At 45.0% G+C, this 25891-nt stretch overlaps 1 protein-coding gene across 2 annotated transcripts; it reads left to right on the top strand.

Moving 5' to 3' along the window:
* The first annotated feature begins 1587 nt into the window (after positions 1-1587).
* On the top strand, positions 1588-25100 carry LOC133367184 (uncharacterized). Of its 2 annotated transcripts, none has more exons than XM_061591095.1 (11): positions 1588-1946; positions 3072-4124; positions 6404-6631; positions 8586-8810; positions 9739-9766; positions 12659-13998; positions 17293-18555; positions 18929-19490; positions 21210-21346; positions 22132-22303; positions 24532-25100. In XM_061591095.1, exons 2-11 carry the CDS (start codon positions 3204-3206, stop codon positions 24816-24818), a joined length of 5163 nt encoding a protein of 1720 aa, XP_061447079.1. In that variant the 5' UTR covers positions 1588-1946; positions 3072-3203; the 3' UTR covers positions 24819-25100. The 2 variants fall into 2 exon arrangements, with proteins under 2 accessions (XP_061447079.1, XP_061447078.1); XM_061591094.1 differs by lacking the exon at positions 1588-1946 and adding an exon at positions 2142-2232.
* Positions 25101-25891: the final 791 nt, after the last annotated feature.

The raw sequence follows: 25891 nt of genomic DNA, 5'->3' as shown, positions 1-25891 counted from the left end.
ATGGAATGGAATGTGGTAGAGATGTGGAGAGCTTTCAGGGTACGTAGGTGGAGAGACAGGCCTACCTAAGAGTTACCACCCTTTCTTCGGTCAGAGCCAGTGGTGTAGCAGCTAGAGAGTGTCTGCAGAGGTGCTAGGGGGTGCTTGCCCCCCCCCCCTGGAATTCTAAATGTAATGGTGGGTGGAGTGGGTTGCCAATGTCCAGTAAGAACAATTTGTAGACTTTGCCCACCCCGTAGAAATAATTCTGTGGATGCTCTTGAACATAGGTTGGAACATTAGGCTTGGGGCAGTAGTGCAGTAGCAAATTCAAAAGTGCAGGGTCCCTTCATGAGAGTCACACAACACTCCCTCACAGCCACACACCCTTCTCCACCTTCCCTCATCTCCCTTGCTCTCCCTGTCATCTCAAGAGTCCACACTCCACTACAACAGACATCCCTAGGAGCCAAGCGGCAAGGGGAGGCTGTTAGCTATTGAGAAGGGTCTTCTCAGTGGCTGACTCTCCTCCTTTCACTCCGATTGGCTCCAATCAGCACAAAAAGATGAGGATTCTTCTCAGTGGCTAACATGCTCCCTTTTCATGCTGATTGGCTTATATGTAGGGACCTGGCTGGGACCCTGCTCCCAAAAAAGTAATGCGTCTACGACCCCGAATGGCTACCCCCCTGCCTGGGGGCCAAATACAGCTCCCCTGGTCTCTTAACATGGACCTCAGAACTCACCCCTCACTGATCCTGCCCATGCCCTCCTTCAGGGTTTTTGATTGGCTGACGTGTGTCTTTGAACTATGATAATGACTCTTGTTTCCTTGGATGGAGATATATTTGTGTGTAGAGAAATCTTTCGTTTTTGCATGGCTGGAACATAGCCTGCTGTACAAAGATAAGAGTTGCGTCCCATGTTGCCTCTCGCCCCATCCATCACTGGCATGTGGCCCCCAAAAAACTCCCCACAAGGAAATGCGGCCCTCACACAGAAAAAGATTCCCCATCTCTGGGCTAGAGTATCAGATTCAGAGCGGGGTAGCCTGGGATTAAATCCCCCCTCACTCACGAAGCTCACAAGGTGACATTGGGACACTCACTCTCAATCAGCTGCTTCTATTTTGCAGGATTGTTGTAATGATACAACACCTGCCTGAGCTCCTTTCAGGTAAGGCAAGACGAAAATGTTAGAGACTGTGTGTTTAACACTTGCCTGGTGGACAGGCAGTCAGCAGAGGAAATTTGTCCTTGCAGGCAGGCATAGTGATGGGGAAAGCTTTATTGGATGATTTCCTGCCCATCATCATACAGCCTTCAAAGACACAGGCACCTCATCAGAAGGAAGCGTGCCAACAACCTTACAAGAGACCTGGCATTGAAGGAACCCATCCCACTGACTCCAGCCTCACTTGAGGGTAACCTCGTAAGAATATAACCTGCCATCTCTAATCTCATCCAACAAGTGATAACGCACCTTCCCCCCCCAAAAAAGAAAAAAGGCCAAACATCTAGCCTTGACTTCCTATTTTGTTGAGGCTGAACAAATCAAAGTCCGTTCATCGTCCCTTTGCAAACAGATTTCAGCTTCACATTTTGGAGAGGCACCCACTTTGGGGTTGGGCATGCCCGGGCAAGCAAGAAAGATAATTTCCCTTTCCTTGTTTGGTTTGGGTTTTTCTGGTAACCCAAGGCAGCTATCTACACTTTGCTCATCCTGCGAATCCCAAGGAACAGAGCAGTTCTTGGGTTAATTGGCCTCCCCCTCAAAACTTTACAACCTTTTTGGAAGAAATGGAAAGTGAAACCTTTTGCTGCTGAAAGAGAAAGCATTTCTCCAGAGCTGAACTGCTCAGTAAGGCTTTGATCTACACAGGTAGCATCTACCACTTGGTTCCAAAGATATGACTGAAAGGATGTCAGGTCAGATGAGCACTGGGGTGCCCAGCAATAGAAGAATAGGTAAGTTGACCTGTTACTAAGATGGAAAGCAATGGGGGAACAGCTTTGCTCTGTTTAAATTCCATGCAGATGCCTCTGCTTTGCAAATTTAGCTTCAAGCCTGACACGCATAGACATTAACAGGTGAAACCTTTTCCTGGCTTTCAAGCCAAGAAAGGCCTTCACCTGTAAATGTTTATGTGTCAGGATGCTGTTATATAGGAGGCAGTAAAAACAGATGGCTGGCAGGCAACCCTAAAGCAAACAGAGTGAGGTTTGCATTCATCAGAGTGTCTACCCCAGACTGGTATGAGATGGTTTAATTTATTAATTTGTTATTTGATTTATATCCTGCCCTTCTACCCAGCAGGAGCCCAGGGCTGATGGTCATACTGAATTGTTTTATGCTGGGGTAGGAGACTTAAAGTTCCCTATAGGCAGGGAGATGAGGGGTGCTGAAACTTAGGTGGTGGTTAGTAACCATATTCCACATCAAAGTTCCCAACAAATGTTTCCTTGTAAAATGGGGACAGTAAAGGGGCCTCTCTAAACACGAGACCCCAGTGAAGGCCTTAAGGTAGAGTTTCCCACACTGTGGTCCGTGAACCATCAGTGATCAGTGGGATATCTACAGTAAATATTCATATTGATTTTCTGTTTATTGTTTCTTTTATTTCTTGTATTACATTTTGAATTCTGCAATAAAGTAAAATAGAACATAACGATAAAAGAAGCAGTAGGAACACAATGAAAGAAAATACAGCACCGAGTACAGCCCATTACAATCGCTACCACAGGCAGAAAAATCACTGAGTGGTCTGCCAAGGCCCTCAGCTATTTTCAAGGGGTCCATGGGGGAAAACAAGTCTGGCTGAGGGTACTGGAACAGGTCTACATCCACTGGGCATGCAGCCACTACTTTTTTCCTAAAGGGTATTACAATGTCAAGGGTGGCTTTATTTGCAACGAGCAGAGCCACCCAGCAGCTACTTACTTGGCATATCTCGTAAGCCAATGTATAGGGCAAACATGCGCTTTGTCCATGGGTAGACCAGTCAAAAAATATATTTTAAAAAATGTTTGCTGGTGCCTTATCTTTTTTTTTTCTTGTGTCACCACCACTGTGGACTTGTTATTTTCTTTTAGTTAGCCAAAGCGATGTCAAGACAGCCAAAATCAACTGTGAATGCTCAATGCAATAGCTATGACAAGATGGCTGCCTAAAAGAAGAGGGTTTCAAGGAGCTTCCTACCTGTTGGGGTACGTGTGGAAACCGAGATGACTGAAGAATCCAAGCGGTTAACGTTAAGTCCAGTTCTAAGATGCCCACCTTGGAGCCAACTCGAGGTCACATACAGAGATGGGAGAGGAAAGCAGGTGTATGCAGGCCACACCAAGGAATCCTTTGACATCACAGAGACTTTGTTCATCACCCCTGTGGAGTTCAAGCTGTGGGAACGGCTGGTGGGGATCCTCTCTCCATCCCTTTGGGAAGCTAAGGCTTCTGGGGTGCTCCAAAGAGAATCGGGGGTTATCACTTTCTCTGGGCCGCCAGAGACAGTTTTGAGAGCCAAGGAGGCCGTCAGCAAGTTGCTCATCATGGTGCGCCCTTTGGTCAACATCAACCTGATGGCCATTCCACAACCCAAGCATAGAGCAGTTGGGTTTTTCCACCTCTGGGAAGGACTTGATCTTTTTCTATGGGAAGGAGAAGCTTCTGGATTCAGGGTGGATGCTGTAGTGAGGATCAGCACCAGTGGAAGCCTGGACTTTGGAAATGCTGTGTTTGCCCAGAGGGTGTGGAGCCAGCGAGGAGGTCCCCAGACTAATTTGGACCTACACTTTTCACACCCAACCATAGTGGAACTAGCAGCTGGGGCAGTAAAACTAGCGCTGGAGGCTGCATCCCAAAAAGGTCTCCAGTCTTTGGTGATGTCCTTCTTGGGAACTGCTCTCTCCACATTTGAAGCACAGGCGATTGCTGCAGGAATTGAAGCCTTTAAGGAAGACCACCCGGCATCCCCCTTGAAGAGTGTTAATTTTATCTCCAGTGACCGACATGCCTTGGCGGTGCTTCACGAGGAGTGTGAGAAGCACTGGCCTCTGGGAAAGAGTGACCAGGTGTGGCTGAGACATGTGCTGCTGTCTTTGGAAGCTGCCAGGATCGAGGTAGCTGCCAGTTTCAGTACTAAGAAGGAAGTAAGTCTCTTACTGTATTGGTACGAAGAAAGGCAGGGATGGGTGCAGGAACATGGGGAAGTGGAAAAGGGGTTGTGAGGGTGGTGGCTGCTGTGATAATAAAGGAGTGAGAGACTGGGGTTCACCCAAGATGGAGATGGAGAACCTGTGGCTCTCCAGAAGTTGTTGATGTGTTTTCAGCGCTAGGTCAAGACATAGCTTTATTTCCCCCCAGACATTTGATAGACTGAGATGATATTTTGTTATTAGTGTCCTGCCAAGATTCCTATGGCTGTTATGGGAGTTGTATGTTCTGTTCTCACTGTATTATGTATTTATATTTATGTTTTTAATGTGATGTAAGTTGCTTGGAGACCTTGAGGTAATAAGCAACTTACAAGTCTAATAAACAATTCACTAACAGGCAAAAAACCTTGTGGTTTAAGAATGTACCTATAGCCCACAGGTATTTCTATCAAACTTTAAAAAGCAGGGAAATTGGGCAGCTATAGTGAATGCAGGAGACCTAACCTCCTCTCTGAGATACTCTACTGCCCTACAAAGTTGTCAAAATGCAAACACAATTTGGGTTGGTCTTTCACAGTCCAATCCACTTGCTGTGTAGCTTGGAAGAATTGGTAACATGTGCCTCACAGACCTGCAATCAGAGTGGCCGACTGTTAAACCAGTCTGGCCACTGGAGCTCTCTCAGGGGAACAGGAGTCTCCTCTCGGCACCCTTCACAAATTACACTTCCCAGGATTCTCTGAGGGAAGCCATGACTGTCTCACATGAAATCAAAGTCTGGTGTGGGTGTGGCCCCCTGATTAGGCAAGGCCAGCAGCTGTGAGGCTTTTAGAACACTGACAGTTGGTTCTTATTGAGCATGCCCGCCCTTATCATTGGTTTCCAGCCAAAATTTCTTAAATTAATTAAAAATCAGCCAGGCATTTTTTAAACTGCAGAAGATGAAGGTCAGAGTATGGGGCAAGGTCAGTATTAGGATTACAGGTACTCTGTGAACATGGTTGAATTTCAACAGATTATGAGAACTCTGACAGAAAAAAGTCCAAAAAGGGCTCTGGTTTCTCTCTCTCTCTTTTTAGATTTTGAACTCTCTATTCTCTCTGACTGTTTTGTGTATCACCATGAAAATTTACAGGGTTGTTAAGCAAGCGTTTCTGAGTTTAGTACTATATGTTTTGTAAGGTTTTGTTTTGAAATTAGTTTATGGCAAGCATCAGAATGGCATGGGGGCTATTTTCAATTTAACATTGCAGAATGTGAAAAATCCCTGCTGACTACACTCTTGTGGCTGTATAATAAGAATAAGAATTGTTGGACTCCAACTCCAGTCAGCCCCAGCCGGCACGGCCCTTGATCAGAGTTGATGGGTGTAGGTGTCCAACAACATCTAGAGGGCCACAGGTTCCCCCAGCTCTGACCTAAGACGCTGAGGAGTCTTGTACCATTGACCTCCTACAAAGTTGGGCAGAATGGGATCTACTAGTAGATTGTTAAACGATTTCCAGTAGTTTGGTAAGGGTTGCTGTTTAACAATAGCAACAGGTCAAAGGCTCCCTTTCCCAACCGAATTAGGTTCTTATAATCCCTAATCTATAGAAACTTCGATGTATTATACTTGTATATGCAGCTCATCGCAGCATATGATGAGCTGTGGGCTCCTACTGGGAGGAAGGGTGGGATATAAATCAAATAATAAATAAATAAATTTGGGTTATGGGGTGCAGTACACAGCTGGGGTCATTTCCTGAGCTACCGTTTTGCATCTGACTCTGGCACGCATGCGTGCACACACAGGCACAGATAAGCGTGGCCATGACTGGTTTCATAGTCCCTAGCTGTTACCATTGCCTTTCTATAAGGGCTCCAAGGACTGACTGGTCCATATCTGCATGCTGATCACTTGATTACTTATATAACTACCAAACGAGGATAACTTCATGTAACTGATGGAGTGGACTGTAGTTCATGAAAACTTATGCCATAACACATTTGTAAGATGTTAAGGTCCCACAGGACGGTTTGCTTTGCTGCAACCTTGACAACCCTTTTGGAAAGAAGACCTGATCACTTGCAGATGAATGTCTATGAATCATTGAAAAGAATGATTTTCCATGCTACTATCCATCTAGATGCCGGCAATGTCAATCTCCCTGCCCAGTCTGAATCAGCCCCACTCTTTGTGTGTGATATATACAGTAGCATATGCATGTCTGCTCATTGATGCCTGGTTGAACTGATGCCAATTGCTCCTTCTGGATCTCTGATTGTGTCAGACAGATGTGGCAGTTGTTCCCTTGGTGCTGAATTCTGACATGCTGGGATGGGGCCCGGATGCCGTTGCCATCACGCGGAAGGTTCTGGAATCTGTCCCGGACGTTACAGACCTGCGTCCAGGGGAGGTTCTTCCAGTGATGGCCTCCGCCTTCCCAGAGTTTGGCTGCAGAGTTGTCTACCTGATATGGCTAGGAGGGTCTCAGCTGAGGCCCAAAGATGCCCATGAGGTAATAATGAAATGGGGTTGCCATGTTGGTGCCCCAGTATCTGCTTCTCTTTTCCTGACTCTTAAATACTCCCTTCCACAGATGTGCTGAGTTTTGCCATGATGCATCTTATTTCTTCTGCTGCCCGCCTTTCAGCGTTCTAGTAGCTTTCTTTTGCAGACATCTCCATCACAAGCTTATCTCTAAACTTCAAGATATGAGGGGGTTCTACCTTTAGTTTACTGTTATCCACTGTATTATTTTCTTTTACATTTGTTATGATCCCACCCTTCCTCCGAGCAGCCTGGGGTGGCATGCTGCACAACAACCATGTGAGGTAGGTTAGGGTGAGAGATGGTAATTGGCCCAGCCCACGACTGAGTAGGGATTTGATTTCAGGTTTCATCTTGTCCAGTCATGTACCATATTGGCTCTTGCATATAAAATGTATAATGGCTGTGTGCCAGATCAACTTTAATGTGTTTGGGTTGGGTCCCTGCATTTCCCCCAGGCACCTGGTTGGCCACTGTGAGAACAGGATGCTGGACTAGATGGGCCACTGGCCTGATCCAGCAGGCTCTTCTTATGTTCTTATGTTCTTACTATAATGGTGATGGATGAGTATGAACATTTTTATTCCTCCAAGGAGCTGAGGAACGGTCCTGTCTCCCATTTTACCTTCAAAACAACCGTGCGAGGTAGGTCAGGCTGAGAGATAGCCTGATAGTGATAGCCCCAAGTCATCTTGTGAGTTGCATGAGTGATAAGGGACTTGAACCCAAGGCTGCATACACACTTTTAAAGGACGTTATTTCTCCCACATAATCCTGGGAACTATAGTTCACCCCTCATAGAGCTACAACTTCCAGCACCCTTTTGAAAACTACAGTTCCCAGAATTCTTTGGGGGAACTAATGTTCTTCGAATATGCTTTAAATGTATGATATGTACACAGCCCAAGTCTCCCTGGACTAAGTCCAACATGCCATGTGCTAATCCACACTGCCTCTTTAGTTTAGCCACCATTCGATGTGGCCACATGCCATAAGGGTGAAATTGTCACAAAGAAATAGTCACATGGGCTTGTTACCTTCTTTTTTGTTCTGTGTAAGTATCTGAACTTAGACAATATATGTATGTTTTTAGAGAATGGAAAGGCTTGTTGATAAGAAGCACTGATGCCCTACTATCAGGTGAAAAATTGTTTTCCCTCTCCCTACATCACCACACACACAACAGCTTGATGACATCTTTAAAGATTTGGAAACCGCTGATGTATCGCTTCATAGCTTTCTTTTATTTAGGGTAGGGATGCACAACCTGTGACCCGCAAAGTGGCACACAGCACAGTAACCTGGTGTGGAGGGCCACCAGGGCCTTGATTATTGTTGCTGGCTGAGGGTGGTGGTTGTTGCTAAGGCCACAGTATTTGGCTTGGTATGTCACAAGCGGTGCAGGCCTGATATAAAGGAACTGCAAAGATTTCTAGACTTTTTATTGTCTGTGCTCCCCAACCCCCAAGGCTAGCTCCAGATTTGAGGGATTTCTTTGCAAAGTGCTCTCCAGTGGGCCCCCTCCTACATCTGTGGGTCTGACTGTGAATTACCCGGTGGTGACAACAGCAGCCGCCGGTCAGTGGCCATTTTAATTTCCCACCGTGCCCGACATAGGGTTGCTCTGGGGCATGGTGGGGAAATTAAAATGATAGTCCATTGCTGCCACTGTCGATTGTGCCCACAGCTGGGGGCCCAGAGCAGGCAGGCATGCAAGTAGGCCCTGCTGGGATGCTTGGGCCCTGGCAGCTGCCTGAGGGTGCCGGATGTTGATGCTGGGTCTGCTTTTGAAACCTTTTTGCCATCTCTGTTCGCTTATTTAGTTCAGTAAATGGCTTTCTCTGTAGTAGATTTGCATGAGGCCTTTCATGTAGCTCATCCAGTTTCTGACCGGTAATGTGCCCCATTCTCCTTCCCCGCAGGCCATTAAAAAAATGTTTCGGAGCTGCCTCAGCACCTTCTATGGCTCCTTCCTGGAGTCCATTTCGTTCCCTGCCATAGAGCCGGCAGACCCAGGCCTAGCTGTGAAGGGGCAATGCCTGCGCATCATGCTTGAGGAAATTCACCAATGCCTGAAGGAGTTGCCCAACCCCTGGATGAAGCTGCTGCAAATTGTTCCTCTGCCAGGACGAAGTCTCCCATGTCCGGTAACCACAGCGGGCACATAACAGTCCTGGAAGACTGCGTGTGCTTCTATTGTGTGTGCAACTGTGCATGCATGTGTGTTCTGCTATCAAGGAAAGGAATGTTGTCCAGATGCAATAATAGAGAACAAATCTCTTGTACATTTAATAGCTGTGCAGGAAAAAGAACTTTTCCACTTGCAGATGGTCATGTCGCACCTCCTGAAATCCTTCTACAACACTATTAAGGATGCAGGAAACCTCTTCTACATTATATCTCGTCATTATTATATCTTTTCTGATGGAAGGATAGAGGACTCTATTGATTAGAGCAGAAGGAAGGGAGACATGTTTCTAGATCAAACTCATGTGTAACTTGGAAATGGCTTCCTCCTTTTGCTAGTTTTAGGAGGAGGGTAATTTGATGGGTCAGGGATTCAGATGCCTAGGGGTGGCCAGCAAATGGTGATTATGTGATCCAGCAGTTGTAGGTCCTGTGATGAATGTAGGAGGAAGTGCAACTGTGTGCCGTTCAAGGGATGTACAGTAAGATCTAATGCATTTCTCTTGGGATGGGACTGGAAAGACTGCGCTAATACATCTGCGTTCTCTCATCAGCCTTGAAAATTCAGCAGGGTAGCCACTCTTAGTAGCATCCAGGGTATGCAGAAATTAAACAGGTGGCAGAAGCACAGCTTGGAAAAGTTACTTTTTTGAACTACAACTCCCATCAGCCCAATCCAGTGCCCATGCTGGCTGGGGCTGATGGGAGTTGTAGTTTAAAAAAAAGTAACTTTTCCAAGCTCTGGAAGATTGCATGGGAAATCTGCTGCTGCTTGATTTCTGCATCTGGTCTTTAAAGGTAGAGGAGAAAGGCAAGAGGGACAAGGCGGCAACACTAGAATATGGTCATGTTTAACATATTAATATGAGATCTGTCTCTGTCTTCCAGGTGGAAGATTACATCACTACTGCTGTAGGTAAGATCATGCAATCATCATTGCCTCAACAGTGGGACACAACTGGCACTTATGGGGTAGCTTCTTCTGCTTATCAGCCATCTAAGGGCAGGTTACTATTGCATTTGTGCAGGGATAGAAGACTTAAAATATAAGGGGGAAAAGAAGGGGTGTACACCCCATGGTTTCTGATGGCTATGTGCCAGCCTTCCCCAGCCCGGTGCCCTCCAGATCATTTGGACTACAACTCTCATAATCTTTGCCCATTGGCCATGCTGGCTGGGGCTGATGGGAATTGTAGTCCAAAACTCCTGGATGGCATCAGGGCGGGGAATGCTGTTACCAGTGCACAGAGTGTGAGAAATAAAAATATAGGACAAACTCGGAACTCTTGATACAGGAAGGCAAATGTGATTTAATTGGCACCACTGAAACCTGGTAGGATGAGACTCATGACTGGAAGGTAGAGAGTGATGGATGAAATGTAGGGATTGAAGGGTATCATTTCATCAAAAGAAGCAGACCAAACAGGAAGGGAGTAGTGGTAGCATTATATGTGTAAAGGATGCAGATGCATGCGAGAGAAGCCATGACTCTGAAAGGCAGGTTAAGAGCATTTGAGTAAGCCTGAAAGGCGAGGGGAAATAACAGCAATGTCATTGTGAGAGCTACAGTCTGCCAAGCCAGACAGAAGTCTTCGATGATGCTGTCTTAAAGCGGTGGGCTGGTTCTCCCTGAGCCCACCTCAAAGCAGATCTGATGGTCTCAATATTGAACGAGAACACTCTTCAATGAGATAACTAGATATATTGATTACAGAGGGAATATTTATATGCGGACTATAAATACGATATCTACAGAGACAAGCTTACATCTTGTCTTCCATGTTGTCTGAGTCCCCAGCGGTACAACAGGAGGCATCCCATGGGCTACCTCAGATGCTGTGGCAGTAGCACTCTCAATCTATCCCCAAAGCGGAGGGCAAGGGATGCACTCACTAGCATAGGGTTTTAAGTCCTCATTTCCTCTCCTTCTGGGAGCCTGTCAGCAAATGGGCGCTTCACCCCCTCCCTCCTGGGAGGAGGGTTTATCAAGAGTTCATAACCTGTCCGGATTTTAAGATCATCTGGTGAGGCCCTTCTTACTATTCCATCTTTCTTGCAAGTTCTTCTTGCTGAGACACAGAATAGGGCTTTTTCGATGGCTGCCCCTAGATTGTGGAATTTCCTCCCTAGCAAGGTTCGGTTGGCTTCCTCGCTATCGTCCTTTCGCGCCCAAGTGAAGACTGTTTTATTTAGGCGGGCTTTTAACTGAAAATGTTATAATTTTAATCTATTTTGATTTAATCTATTTTTAACTGTTTTTAACATGCATATTGGTTGCTCTGATTGTTTATTGTTTTAATTGTGAGCCACCCTGAGTTCCTTGGAAGAAGGGCGGGGTATAAGTATTTTAAATAAATAAATAAAGGAGGATTCTCAGGGTCCTTATCTAGCATGAGGTCGTCTGCATTAGCTATGAGAATATTACCTTGCAATAGGCATCTCTAGGCAACCACTCAATAACAAGGGGCCTACTGCAGCCAGCCTGGCGTTGCTAGCTAAGAGCATCTATGAAGCCGTACAGAGGCCTATTTCATAATTGCACAATATCACTCAATATATAACTCTCTAGGACCCTGTATGGGACCTCTGCACCAATTCGCACGTGAGCCCTATTTTCCAATTGAATATTACAGATGTCCTCCTAGATCAGACTATAAAAATGTTAATAGAATAAATGTATATTCCCACCTCCCTAAAAACATCAAACTATGCAGAATCGTTTTTTAAAAAATGTTGAAAAACTGTGCCAGGGTCAGGAGGAGTGGAGGGGTAGGTTAGTGATGTAATGGGTTTTGTACCACTGTGCACAGCCAGCTTCTGTTAGTGCTGCACAGAGCACCTTTCCTCTGAGCTTAGCCCATGCTAGAAAACGTAATGTCTGAATGAAATCTAGTAAGTGCTTCCATATCTGGTTCAGTGCTCAAATTGTGTATATCTGTAAAGTCCTAATTTTTTTGTCTGCTTCCAGCCTAATATGTATAGTGATTATTACCAATTTGATCCACTAAGTGAAAGTGCACGCACATTTGTTGGCTCTGTTACACAGACTGCAGAGAAGAATCAGTTTGGGGAGAGGCCGCTGTTCTGTTTGCAGACAAGACTTCCAGGTTATATTTAACATTTTGGCCGCCTCTGATTAGAGTTACAGTTACTCACAGGAGGCCATGCAGAAATCCACCGCAATGATATCATTACAATATTTGGCAGCATCCTATCTTCCTGTCCCACAAAAGTGAAGACAAGTTTATACTCTTTTAAACTCAGACCATCTTGCATAAAGGAATTTTTGAAAGTCCGCTCCCCCCTTTTTAAAGTTTTTAGAACATTAAAAATTTCTCTGCAACACTTTAATTTGAAATAACAGAAACAATCTCTTTGCAACTGGTCACTCAAGAGGGAAACCACCCTCCTTCCCTCATTCAAACAACTTGTGTCACGCTTTGGCTGCGAACACACAAGTCGCCAGAGCAAAGCGTTTCCATTGGCCACACTTGGAGGTGGAACGGGTTGATTCGCCAGTCAGTTGCAAAATCTCTGTGAAGCTGATTTTTTTTTTTAAAAAAGCACTCAAGCTGCTTCTATCAGGTATTACAATAAAAATGTAATTTCAGTGGGTCTGTTGCAAGGATGACTAACACCAAATACAACCCCATCTGTTCTGCAACCAACCAAGTCCCTTCTCCTCTCCCAGCTCCTAAAGTGCAGCATCCATACATGATACAAAGGCAAAAATGAGAAGAGAAATCGGATCCCTTTTGTGCTACCATAGTACAGCATGGCCTGTTCATTAAATCCATCTTTCTTCCAGAGCCAGTGGGCTTATGTTGCCTGGAGGATCCGCTCTTCCTCCAGTATCTGAATGAGAGCCCGGATGCCTTTCGTGACTTTGAAGTGCCACTGGAGGAGGTTGGTTATGGCATCCAGATATGTTCTCCTTGGAGAATGTTGGCGTTCAAGGCCACCAGTCCGTCCATGCAGCTGCATGATTTGAGAGCAGCATTTCAGTCTGTACGAGAAAAATATCTACTGCACTGTGAAACCCGGACAGATGTGCTAGAAGCCCTGCTTGAGCAGCAGACCCTTGTGACGAAGTTCAGATCCATCAGGATCTATATCCATGACCGAATGTGGTTTGTGGGCCTGTTTGATGAGATGGCCTCTTTCTTACAGTGCCTTCTCCAAGTGGCTTCTCAGAGGCAAGTAGTGAGTTGGGAGTTTTCAGCTGAACCGCTGGCCATATGCACTATTGCTAGAGACTCCGTGCTTCAAGAGATGCTCCCCTCCAACCCTCTCATAAGCATTGAAATCCTTACTAAAGCTCCAGCAACTATCAGATTTTGGGGCCGTCAGCAGAGAGTGGAGGAAGCGGAGAGGCGCTTCAAAGAGCTCCTCAATGGCTTCCAGGTGCTGCCAGTACCCCTGTCAAATCTACAGTCTCAGTTTATCAAGGTCCAGTGGGGTAAGTTCTTCCACAATGGTTTCTTCTTAGAGAAAAGCATCCCTGCCGTGCTAGAGATCTCTGAAGTTGTTCAGGTTGTTGGCCTAGACTCGGGTAAAATGAAGGAAGCAGAAGAGATCATTGTGAAGGAGGTGTGTGAGAGGACAGTGGAGATAGCAGAGGAACTGAAGTGGGCCACTGAGTGTGCAGAGTGGAAGGAGCTGCTGCACAGTTTGGGCTCCAATAAGGAAGTAGCCCTTCACCATATTGCACCTAGTCAGGTGACTTTAGTTGGCCTCTGTCCCCATATCACTCAAGCAGAGGGACTGATTAAGAAGTATCTGAGAGGCAATTCTGCCATGGAGGAAAGGATGAAGCTGGATACACCAGAGTTAGCATTAGCTGGAAATGATCTCCTTTGTATAATGGACTGGAAGCATCTCAAAGTGAAGGTCAGACTCCAGCGAAACCATCAGATTTTATTCCTGCAGGTGAGCGGTCTCCAAAAATATGTGACGAAAGCCATGCCAGCCATCAAGATGGACTTAGACTCTCTAGTGCTTGGTACAATGCCTTTGAGGAAGAAGGCTCTTGGAGAATACTTCTCCGGGGTTGGAGCAGGAGCGCTAAAGAAAATGGCCCAACAGATGTTCTGCATTGCTAAAATCAAGAATCGAGAAATCACCAATAGTGATGGCAGCTGGGAGCAGGTAAGTGTGATGTATGAGAAACGTATTGCTGGGCTATTGTTTGCTTTCGTTTTGTTTTTAAAGGCTTGTAATGAAATAGCTCATGGCTACAATTAAAACCCAGGGGTAAGAGCTATGGCTCCAGAAATGTGTCAGAGCCTGGTGTCCTGATGTTTGTCTTCTACTTGTGGAGGGGAGGAGATGGGAAGGAGATGGTCCAATAGATCTGAACAAGGCTAGGGGAGGCAAGGATGTGCATAAGAGTCAGTACTTGATGGTTCTCTTTTTACTGGGCCAGGGATCAGACAATTTGCTGATACAGTATTTTGCACTTTGCAGTCTGACAGTGGAACCTCAGTGTCCTCTGTGACATTAGAATAAATCCTGGGATGCATCTCTTGAATTGACCTCTGCTTCATTGGTGGCTTTGAAATATTACTGCCTCAGGCAATCGTTTGGTTGGCTGGTGCAGTTATGCTTGCCCTGTATTTTCCAACTATTTTGTACCAGTGGTGGTGATGTTTCACACATGGAGCTTCCTCGGTGATGGCTCTAAGTAGGTCAAATCAAGATGGGCCCAAGATAGCTTGATTAGAGACTTAGAGGTCAGGCAGAAAGAAAGATGTTTGCATCTTCCAGAGTTCTCACACCGATACGCATGACTAGAGTCTCCCTCATCAATCAGTATTGAAATTAGCAATACAAACTACAACTATTTGGTCTTGAATGCCTAAGCATTTGCTTTGCACATTTTCCCAGGCAAAATGGAGAGTCGAGGTGCTACAGGTGTACTTATTGTGCCACTCTGGCCTCCTTTGGGAGGAAGCATGGGGTGGAAATTTAATAAATAACATGACAGTAATGGTCTGGCCCTTTGATCCTCATATCCTAAGCCAATACTTGATTATCAGCCTGTCGCTAACCATATCTGCTTCTGAGTTTTGTCTGCCTGTGCTGAAAGCCTGTCCTGAACTCACTGAGCCTTAACACCAATGGGACTGTAGGATCCTGCTGAAAGATCCATCCTGGTAGAAACAATTATATGACATAATGTTTCCATGTGCACAAGGTCATGAGACCACATTAAAAAAAGAGTCCTCTGGACTGTGCCCTGTGTTTAGTAGCACTCAAGACAGTTAACTGTATGCTTAAATCCTGATGTAAGATCTAAGCATTCCTAACTCTTACTGGATTCACCCTTTATGGTGGAAGAGATCCTCAGTATTTCCGTCTGTAAGATAAGGGTCAAAATATGTACTGCATTAGGAAAATAACCTACACGGATGAATTGTGCTTTCTCCGTTAGATTTGTTGTGGAGTGATGAGCTACATGGAAGGTTATCAACAGAGGTTTTAGGGTTGTTTTTCCCCCGTTCTGAGGTGGCAATTGTATTTCAGATTCAACTTGGAATGTGGAATTCTTGCTGACATTATTACTTGCACTGTAGACCTGCTCTGTCCATGGCACACTGCAGACTGTGGCCGACTTTCTGCCACTCACTCGCTCACCTGGAACAAGCCCTTGGGCCAGTCCACTTCATCCCCTGCCCCAAACTGCAAATCAGAGTTCTGCCACAAGGGCATTTTCCTCAGGACCTAGTCCACCCAGGTTGGCAGAAAGGAGGCTTCCTCTCAGTTCACCCTCCCCATCTCCAGTGTGAACCATGGGCCCAAAGGGAAGCAGGTAACTCTCCCAGTGCCTGTTACCCTGGGTGACCCTATGCTGCTGGAGCTTGCTTAAGGGCTGTACCCACTATAAGGACCAGATCCCACCCTGTAAGGCCATCTCAGGGCACCCAACGGGCAAAGTCACTCAGGGATTTTATTTCGCCCATTTCTCCAGGCGCTGGCAGCTCCTCTCATGCATGCACAGAAGGCTCCAGCTTCTCCTTCTGCACTTTTTCATTCACAGCCCTTTCTCCAGGCGCGGGCAGGCCCTCTTGCTCATGTGCACTCACCTCCAACTTCTCCTTCTGCGCTTTTCCTTGCACAGCCATTTCTCCAGGCACTGGTGGCTCCTCTCTCTCATACACGCACAGCTCCACCACCTTCTCCTCCTGCACTTTTTCTTCCACAGCTGGCACACTTGGAGTGAAGAAATCTGCCAGCAGCAGCTCATCTCCAGCCTGTAGTTCACTCTTCTCTGAGGCACTTTCTTCCTCCTCCTCCAGCCTGCCCTCCAGTTCTTGGGGCTTAACTTCATCTTCCCTGTGACTTCCCCGCTGCCTGGCGCCTGGACAGTCAAAGCCTCCTCTTCCTCCTTCTCCACCACCACCACCTGCAACACTTTACAATCCAAGCCCTTCAGCTGCCCATCCACTTCCTGATCTCTTTAGCCACCCTAGTCTGGGTGCTCTGCAGCGGGCTTCTGGGTTCATTCGCAACCCCCTATAGTGGTTGATCAGGCAGGGCTCTCACTCTCTCGCATGGGTCTGCTTTTTCTCTTCAAGGCTGCTCTCAGGCTGCTTGTACATTTGCTGCTGGTCCTGCTGACACTCCCATTGCTTTAGCTGCTGGTCCTCCTGACGCTAGTATTGCCTTTGCTGCTAGTTCTCCTGGTTCTCTTTCTTAAGCTGTTATGCTTGCTGCTAGAACATCAATTTCATTTGTTCCAGAAGTGTTGCTATGTCTCTCTCCAAGCACACCTTGCTCCCAGTTCTTCCTCCAGGAAACTTGATCCCACTGCTAACACCAGGTTTGTCTGCAGCCCAATCTCCAAGCTGTAAGAGACTTCAAGGGTTTCTTCCCTTACCCAGGGCTTGTTTTCCTTGGAATGAAGGTCAGCAGAGACTGTGATGTCTTTAGGATACATGGTTTACATATACATATATGCAAACTAAGCGTAAGATGGAGAGGCTCTCAGCATTAACAGTCCAACAGATCTTGCTTCCCCCTTAGGTTTCTAGGAGACTCCCCAAAGCCATGGCTTGGGGTTCAGCACACAGAGCAGGGCAAGCTTCTGTGTTTCTCCAGTTTCCAGCTTCAGTTCAGACTAACTCACACACACAAAAAGACTTCCTTTGTGGATCGCTCTCCTGTAAGAGTTCCTATAGCACCTGGACTTCTGTGGACCAAATCTTTAGAGGTATAGATTAGGTCCATCAACAGAACAAAGAAACTGGCTTGACCAGAACAATTAAGTTATGAAAGGAAGTGGTTTGACCAGTTCAGCAGATCTCTCCAATACAAACTGCATCTCTGCATATTCAAAATCACAGGCTGGAAGGGGACCCAAAGACATCATCCAGACTAACTACTCAATCCTATAACAGTATGTCTCTAATTTCAGATATTGGCATTTTGTTGTTTCTCCAGAGATTTCATAAAAAACACCCGGGTGAAATCTATGCAGTCGGAAGACAGAATCACATAGTCTCTTTGAAGCAAGCTATGGCTGGTTTCATTATCAACTTCCAAGCAAAATCGATTTGCAATGAAGCAATAGCAACTTTCAGCGATAAGATTCTCAATGAACTCTGCCAGAACACCCTGTATCAGTTTCCCATAGGCCTCCGTCACTTGTGTGGTGGTGAGCTACAGATCTGTGGCTCCCGAGAAGATGTGGGGAACGTTCTTGAGGCCATTGATACAAAGATAGTAGAATACCAGGGTGAGTGGATAGAAGTCAATGCTCAATACAAGGCAGTCCCATGCATCATCGTAAAAGAATGTTTGGTTCAGGAGATACTCCCAGGCAACCATCTAGTAAGTACTGAAATTGTGGTTGAAAATCCAGCAACTGTCATATTCAGGGGTCCCCGACAGAAGGTGGTAGAACTGGAGAGGTGCTTTGAGGAGGTGCTCAGTGGCTTCCAGATTTTGCCAGCCCCTCTGTCAGATCTCCAGTCTCAGTTTGTCAAGGCACAGTGGGGCAAGCTCTTCCACAAGAACTTCTTTTTGGAGCAGGGCATTCTTGCTGTGCTTGAGATCTCTGAAGTTGTTCAAGTCGCTGGCCTAGACTTGGATAAAATGAAGGCAGCAGAAGAGATCCTTGTGAGGCATGTGTGTGAGAGGACAGTGGAGGTAGCTGAGGAACTGAAATGGGCCACTGAATGTGAAGAATGGGAAGAATTGCTGGACAGGCTGGGATCCCATAAAGAAGTAGCCCTTCATCACATTGGACCCAGTCGGGTGACTGTGGTTGGCATCTGTCCGTATATCATTCAGGTGGAGGAATCTATTAAGGAGTATCTGGAGAAAAATTCTTCAGTGGAGGAAAAAGTGAACATCAGCAGACCAGAACTAGCATTCGCTGGGGAAGGTCTCCTTTCTGTAATGGACTGGGATCATCTCAAAGTAGGCATACAGGTTCAGCCAAACAGTCAGCTTTTATCCTTGCAAGTAAGTGGTCTCCGAAAATTTGTGCACGAAGCCATCCAGGTTATCGAGGAAGACTTGGATTATCTTGTGCTTGGTACAATACCTTTGGAAAAGAAGTCACTAGGTGAATACTTCTCTGGGGCTGGAGCAGGTCTGCTGCAGGAAATGGCCCAAGAACAGAACTGTATTGCAAAGATGCAAATCCAGAACTCTGGTCCTTGTGATGGAGTCATCAGTAGCAATGGAAATAGAGGGCAGGTAAGCATGATGGTGATTGAAGTGACAGTTTGGTAGCTTCCCTGCTCTTTCTTTTTCCTCAAATGTATGCTTCGTCCCTGGCTTCTGTTAAAATCCAGGTCTCTGGCTATTGTCAAAGCCCAGAGTTAAGAGCGATCACTCCCAGATGGGTTTATTTGATTAAATATAAAGGGTCTTTCAGACCTGGGATTTTGTCCATCAGATTTGTTTTGGAGTAATGGGCTAGATGGAAAATGAAATCTGTTTTGATATGATGTAAACTGAAACGTAGAATAAAGCAAAAAACCCAAATTATAGGACCCTCATGACTGCTTGTGGCTAACCAATGCGATGTGTCTTTTTTTTAAAAAAAATGCATGTTTATTTTTCCTAGGAATTAGCTAAGGACCATTCCACAGTGATCCAAGCTGTGGGCAGAAAGAGTGATGTGGCCTCATTCAAGCAAGATTTGGAGGATTTCATTTCAAAATTCCATGAAGAAACCATATGTAATGCGGAGATATCCACATTCAGTGATGAGGTCCTCAAACAACTCTGTGAGAACACATCACAACAATTTCCGGTTACCCTCCACCGCCTGAGAGAAAAAGTTGTTTGGGTTTGTGGATCCCACAAAGATGTTGAAAAGGTTCTGGGGGCCATTTACACAAAGATAGAGGAAGCAGCCCTTGCAAAGATCCAGGAAGTCCAAGCTGGGTGGATAGAGTCCAAGCTTCTGTACGAGACTGTCCGGTGGCATCATATGACTGATGCTGGTTGGTCCTCATTTGACATGGACACCAACCGCCATCTGGAGATTGCATACAGCAAGAAGGGAATGGGGACACAGGTGCTGTGGGATGGACAGAAGATGGAGATCAACCTGCTCAAGGGTCAAGCATTCATGCCACGCAACAGGAGGATGTTCAGGATAAGAAGGGAGATCTGCTTATGGGGTAAGGACTCCCCTCTGTCCTCAAAGGCTGCATACATACCATATATTTAAAGCACATCTCTCCTCACAAACCCTGGGAACTGTGCTGAGAATTGTAGTTCTGTGAAGGTAACTACAATTCCCAGGATTTGGGGGGCTGGGGAAATTGCTTTAAATATATGGTGTGTACATAACCTGTGTTCAAAATCTCCTCTTTTTCATTTCCACTTCCTGTAGCAATTTCCATGGGGAGGAATTTATGCTTTGTTCTTTTACTAATCGCATCTATGTTCCTTGTATCACACTGTTCTTTAGGTAGTTGCTCCCTCGGTGCTTTTTAGTTGCTGCATCACAGGCAGAAATCAACAGCACTGCCAGGAAAAGCTTTGCACGAATTCCTATTTGTCAGGTAGCTATTAAAGGCTTGGAGTCTCTGTTCACAAATGGGAAATGGAAACTCTCCCTGTAGTTGTAATTGATTTCCCTCTAGGGGGAAAAATAGGACTCTGAACACACTAGTCGCCTACAGCAAAGCATTTCCATCAGCCACACCTGGAGTGGAAATGGGTTAATCTGCCGATCAGTTGCGAAATCTCTTTAAAACTTTATTTATTTATTTTTTAAAAAGAGCACTCAAGCTGATCCCACCAGGTTTTACAGTAAGGAGAGGTGGGGGTTGACTAGCATCGTGTGCCCCCGTTTTCAGAAGAGAGGGGTGGAGATGCACTGGAACCAGCAGAGCAGTGAATGTTTCTACCCCGATGTAGTACTTTAGCAGCCAGTGCTTAACAGCTTGAATTACCAGTTCTGGTTCTTATTCCTCATATACCTCAGGTGGGATGTTTGTTTTATCACCACCCCAATATTTTACAGTGGTGCTTATGCCTTTATATGTGTGTGTGTTCATCCATTAGCCTGCCAAACCAAAAATGACAGACATTCTTAAAATAGTTGTAAAACTAACGTTGGAGTTTTAGGGCAAAGGTATTTATTATTATTATTATTTATACCCCACCTTTCGGCCAAAGGTTGTCAAGGCGGCTTACAGAAAACACAAATATAAAAATACAATATAAGATACATCAGTAAAACAATACAATTTACAATCTTGAAGTAATAAATCCTGTCCCACGTGCATTTCTATCCTTCCTTTTCAATACTATGCTGTAGATTTCCAGCATCATGCTGCGTCAATGATGGTGCTACAATCAATGTAGAAAATCCACAGTATCGCCTCAGAGGTCTTCCTGTGTCATCCTTTTCTATGTGAAATTGCCACAGATATGTCTCCATGCTGGCTTCAGGGGCAGAGGTGGGAGGCTCATTCTGGGCTGCATCTGAGCTTGTGGTGACATTAACTTCCCAGCTCCTTTTCATAGCTCTGAAGGGGTCCATCAGAAGCCTGGATTTTATGTTCAGGCATTTTCAGGTTGACGAAGCATGACCATGTCAGCATCACTGAGGAAAGCACTGTCCTGTGAGGTATGGGTGATGCTATGAATATTCACCCACAAGACCACCCACTCCAGTCAGCTTTCTTTACATGCTAGAAACATGCATTACCATTTGTTTTTTTAAAAAAAGAACAGGGCATTTAAAATGTATGTGTTTTTATTAGGGCCGTGGAGGCACTTTCAAATCGCATTCGGTGGCAGGCATGCTCAAGATTATGCTACCCTTAGATGGATATAAATGGAATCCAAGGCTGGCCATTGCAGTCAGCGATATTTTCTCATTGCAGACAAGAATATTGCTCCGCATTGGGAAGCCATGGATGGGTGCTTGGTTAAGAAAGTGGAACTACAGACCAGTTCGGAGGAGTATCAGGACATTGTAAAGAATTTCAAGAGGACAACTGATGGCTGCACAGTACTCAGGGTGAGTTGTTATTAGCAAAGCAAAAAAGGCAAAGCGGAGCAATTGCTTAGGAAGCTGTGTTATGCCGAGTCAGACCATAGGTCCATACAGCTCAGTATTGTCTACACTGACAGGCAGCGGCTCTTTGGGATTCCGGGCAAGAGATTGGACTTGGGACCTTCTGTGTGCTCCATCATTGAGCTATGGTTCATCCCCAGAATATTTAAGCAAGGCAACTGAGCCATATGTTACAGGGACGCCCCCACTATTTTTGTAAGTTTATCTCCCCCCGCCCAGGTGCTTTTAAGTATGAGATGAACACTTTGGGCTCTGTCCAGATCTGCTTCAAGACAAAACAGGGAAAACAGCTGTCTTTGCTTAGTTACACTTATGGAAGTTTAACACTCTTTTAATTTTAATTTCCTGAGTTTAATGCTTCTCGCAGGGAAACAAAGAGCCTACTGTCATAAAAATAACAGGACTTTGGGTTGCTTCCTACTGTACTTCTTGCCAAACTGCATCTTCAGGTGTGCAATAAATCAACCTGTGAATCAGCTGACCTCCATTGGAATTCTCAAAATAAACATTTGGCAAACTGGCTTCTGCAGATTTGCCAGCTGCAATGCTGGGAGGATAAACTTAGGCAACAACCAGTTCCAGAGCTGCCTTTTTTTTTTTTAGTGTAACTTTGGGGACAAAGAAGGTGATGTGGAAAACTGTACTCAGGATTATTATGAGGCAAACCCTATTATGGTCATAAACACACATAGCTCTCTAAAATTACATGGCCCCTTCATCCCACACAGGTGGAGAGGATCCAGAATCGATACCTGTGGGTTTCATATTGCTGGAAACGGAGCTGGATGGAGAAGAAGAACCCAGAAGGGACACAGAACGAGCGCATCCTCTATCATGGGACATGGACCGAGAATTGGTATTCCATCCATGAGATTGGCTTCAAGAGTGCCTGCAGGAGTGGTAAGTGTCCAGTGATGGTACCAACATCCAAGAGCTATCTAATCCTACCTGTAGTCTGGAAAGAGTCTAAGATTGCAATACACACCATGCATTTAAAGTGTGTTTAAAGTGCATGTCTTTCCCACAAATAATCCTGGGAACTGTAGTTTACCCCTCACAGAACTACAGTTCCCAGCACCCTTAACAAACTATAGTACCCAGGATTCTTTGGGGGGGGGCGTGCTTTAAATATATGGTGTCTACGTAGCCTAAGACAGCCCTGCAAATGATTGGAGGAAACTGAGGTAAAAAGTAGGGATGGGATCTGTTGGCTGGTGCCAGTTCGAAAGCCTTCCATTGACCTAACAGGCTGGCATCGATTTGACTTTATTTGGTATCCTCTAGAAGCTGCTTTTACTGATCCGTGGTTTTTTTGCTCAGAAAAATATTGATAATAATAATGATATTTTTAAAGGAAATATTGATATTTTGAAGGAAATACTGATGTTTTAAAAGGAAATATTGATAAATTATCATTCTTACAATCGATGCTTTAGAGGCAATTTTTTAAAAAAAGGCCATTTTCAAAAACAGCCACGGAAATTTGCTACATTTAAAATCTGATCCTTGGCTATTGAAAATAAGTGAATTAATGGAAAATTCAGTACCAAATCTGAATTGGGCGGAATTCTAGCACATCCCTAATGAGAAGGGAGAAAACTAGTTATGTGTGCCTTTGTTTCTGCTACCTTAGCGTTCAAGGGTTACTAGATGAGGGGATGCTAAAGGGAAGAAGAATACCTTGTGTGGTGGGACTGGGATGGGGCAAATGGAGAGACGGGATAGGAGCAGTCTCAGAAGGGGAAAAGGGACAAAGACTCACAGGAAAAAGGCCTTGAGTTGTGTGTAGGGCTCTACAAACCTTTTTGTTTCTGAGCCTTTATCAAAAGCAGGATAGCCCACTTAAAGCACTTGCTTATTTAAAGTACAGAAAAGCAAATAGCTTGGGCTATAGTTTTGCAAGTTACTTTTCTATATTTTAAATAACAAAGTGCTTTAAGTGGGCTGTGAAATTGTTGGCATAATGCAGGGGGTGGGGTGGGGAGAGGTGTCACATGATCCTGATAACTCACTCTGGTCAACTTATAGCTGTTGCATTTTGGACCAGTGAAGGTTACAAACATTCTTCAGAATCAGTCCCATGTAAAGCACATTGCAAAAGTCAAATCTTGATGCAAGTAAGGCATGTTCTAGAAGAGAGAGAGAGAGATTGAGGCTGCTTCCAGACTGTTGCTGGTGGGATTCAATCTCATACTGGCAAATTCAGGTTCTGCAATTAAAATGGATTTTGGAACAAACGCACTTCCATATAAATAAATAAAATTGAACTTTTTGCAGTAAGGAAAGTGACACTGGGAAGTGAAGGCAACAATTGCTTGATACGACATTGTATAAGTTCCACTCAGACAAATGGGAATGAATGCTCAATAAACAGCAAACACCATATAGCCTTCCTGCAAACTTTGTAGAAATAAATTAAGGTGAATGTTCAGTAAATAAGTTACCTGAAAGTGACTTGATTGTGTAGGGAAATCTAGAACCCATAGTTTGACAGAGAGAGAAAGAAGTGTGCACACCTGTTTAAAGAGCTACCAAGTCCCAGAGTTCCTTAGTCCTTCATGGCATTTCCTATGCAGACGGAGAAGCCAAGAGTATGTGGCAGCAGCCTGGCAGCAGGAGAGAAAGGCAACTATAATAAATGGGAAAACTGAAATCCCAGGGACAGTGGAAGCCAGTTTTTATTCCTGATAGGATTTGCAGACCCCAGAACATATGTGTTCAATTAATTAGGCCTCTGGCCTCCAGAGCAGAGCTTGGAAAAGTTTCTTTTTTGAACTACAACTCCCATCAGCCCTAGGCAACATGGCCACTGGATTAGGCTGATGGGAGCTGTAGTTCAAAAAAGTAACTTTTCCAAGCTCTGCTCCAGAGTGCATTAAAAACTGTCTTCAGATCCCATGGACAAGGAGGAGTACCTAAAAGACATACACCACTTCTGTCTAATTATATAATTTACATGGTATACTGCCATGTCTGCTACAAATACAAATCAAAAAGCTTAAACAAAGTAACCCAAGAAAGCTAAATGATGCCAATAATTCCTCTGGTTTTTCATCAGATGGAGAGAAGGAGGCCATGACAACTAGTTCACTAGTGTGGTCATATATTGTGTTGTTGTTTCTTTACAGTGGGCATCTATGGACAAGGCATTTATTTTGCAGTGGAAGCTGGCCGTGCTGCCTTCTATGCCAAACCAGATCCCCAAGGGCACCGTTATATGTTTCAGGCTCGGGTTCTGACTGGGGAATTTGACCATGGGAATGACAAGATGGTGTTGCCACCTATAAAGCAAGGGGGGAAAGACCGGTATGACAGTCTGGTGGACGTTCTCATTAAGCCGACTATCTTTGTGACGTTTTTTGATGATCATGCTTACCCTGAATACCTGATCACCTTCTCTGGGCCAGCATCTTGATGGCAGCTCTAAAGGAGCAGAAGGGTACTGAACTAGGGGATTTGAAAAAGTGTGTGGACTCCAGGTGGGAGGGGGAGAGGTTCCTTTTGTGTTTTGTCCCAAAGGGAAAAATGAAACATACAATTTAATAATTTCATTTCCTGAATGGTTAGAACCAAAATACCCCTACTTATTTTCCATTAAACATGTGCATTTTTGTTTTGCAACTGGAAAAAAACCAAACATTCAATTTCTGTATTTGCCGTAGAAAGCAAAAATTGAAATAAACTAATTCTTCCATTAGTAGCTGTGGATAAGGATCTTTTCTTTCTTTCAGGTTTCAAACCAGGTTGATGGCTTGCAGGGGTTCTTTGAGGTCTTTATCAAGTTGCTTCAGGATGAGCTCCTTATTGACCATTCACTTTGAATTGTTTGCAGGGAGGCTAGATGACATTGTATCAAAGCAAGTGTTGTCCCAAGCTTTCTACTACATTTCCCCATCACGTTGGTTATTGCAAGAAAAGTCTCATTTTGGGGGGAAGCAGCCTTGTTGCACCAGACCTCCAACTCAGCTTTAATTGCACCAGCTGAATTTGCTGGTCTGTGATTGAATCCCACGTGAAAATAGTGACAACCTGGAAGCACCCTCTGCTTTGTTCCTTAAGATCATTTAATATGATTAGCTGAGGATTGAAGTTGGAAATGTAGGCTGTGTACACACTGTGTTTTCAGGTGCATTTAGTGCAGTAGCAGGTGGATTTTTGAGGTGCTGTACACACATCTCCGTGTTGTTCCTGTCCCATGCGGCTAATTGACCTAAAACACTTTTTTGGTGACATGTCATCCGTTTTGTTCCAAGAATGCACTTCTCAAGTGCTTGGTGTCGGAACACAGAGAGACCTTCCTCAGGCGACCTCCTACTAGGCAGGACCTTCTGACGTTTCCCGGTTCACCATTTTCCTTCCTTTTCTAGTAAAGGTGAGGGTTGTTGCTTTGCGATGGAGGACAATGGCATATTGGTAAATGGGAAGAGGCATTCATGGAAAACACAAGAAATTATTGATATTTATGGGAAGGAAAAGATTCAATAACAG

This window comes from Rhineura floridana, chromosome 11 (assembly GCF_030035675.1).
Source record: "Rhineura floridana isolate rRhiFlo1 chromosome 11, rRhiFlo1.hap2, whole genome shotgun sequence".
Taxonomy (NCBI): Eukaryota; Metazoa; Chordata; class Lepidosauria; order Squamata; family Rhineuridae; genus Rhineura; species Rhineura floridana.
The sequence above is the reverse complement of the archived record's forward strand: the minus strand, read 5'-3'. Positions and strand labels throughout refer to the sequence as shown.

Bases quoted from the DNA above. Each gene is read 5' to 3' on its own strand.
- LOC133367184 (XM_061591095.1), top strand. From the start codon at position 3,204: ATGACTGAAGAATCCAAGCGGTTAACGTTAAGTCCAGTTCTAAGATGC. The intron at 9,767-12,658 runs GTAAGATCATGC...TCTTTCTTCCAG, and splicing joins TTACATCACTACTGCTGTAG to AGCCAGTGGGCTTATGTTGC. The intron at 21,347-22,131 runs GTGAGTTGTTAT...CATCCCACACAG, and splicing joins ATGGCTGCACAGTACTCAGG to GTGGAGAGGATCCAGAATCG.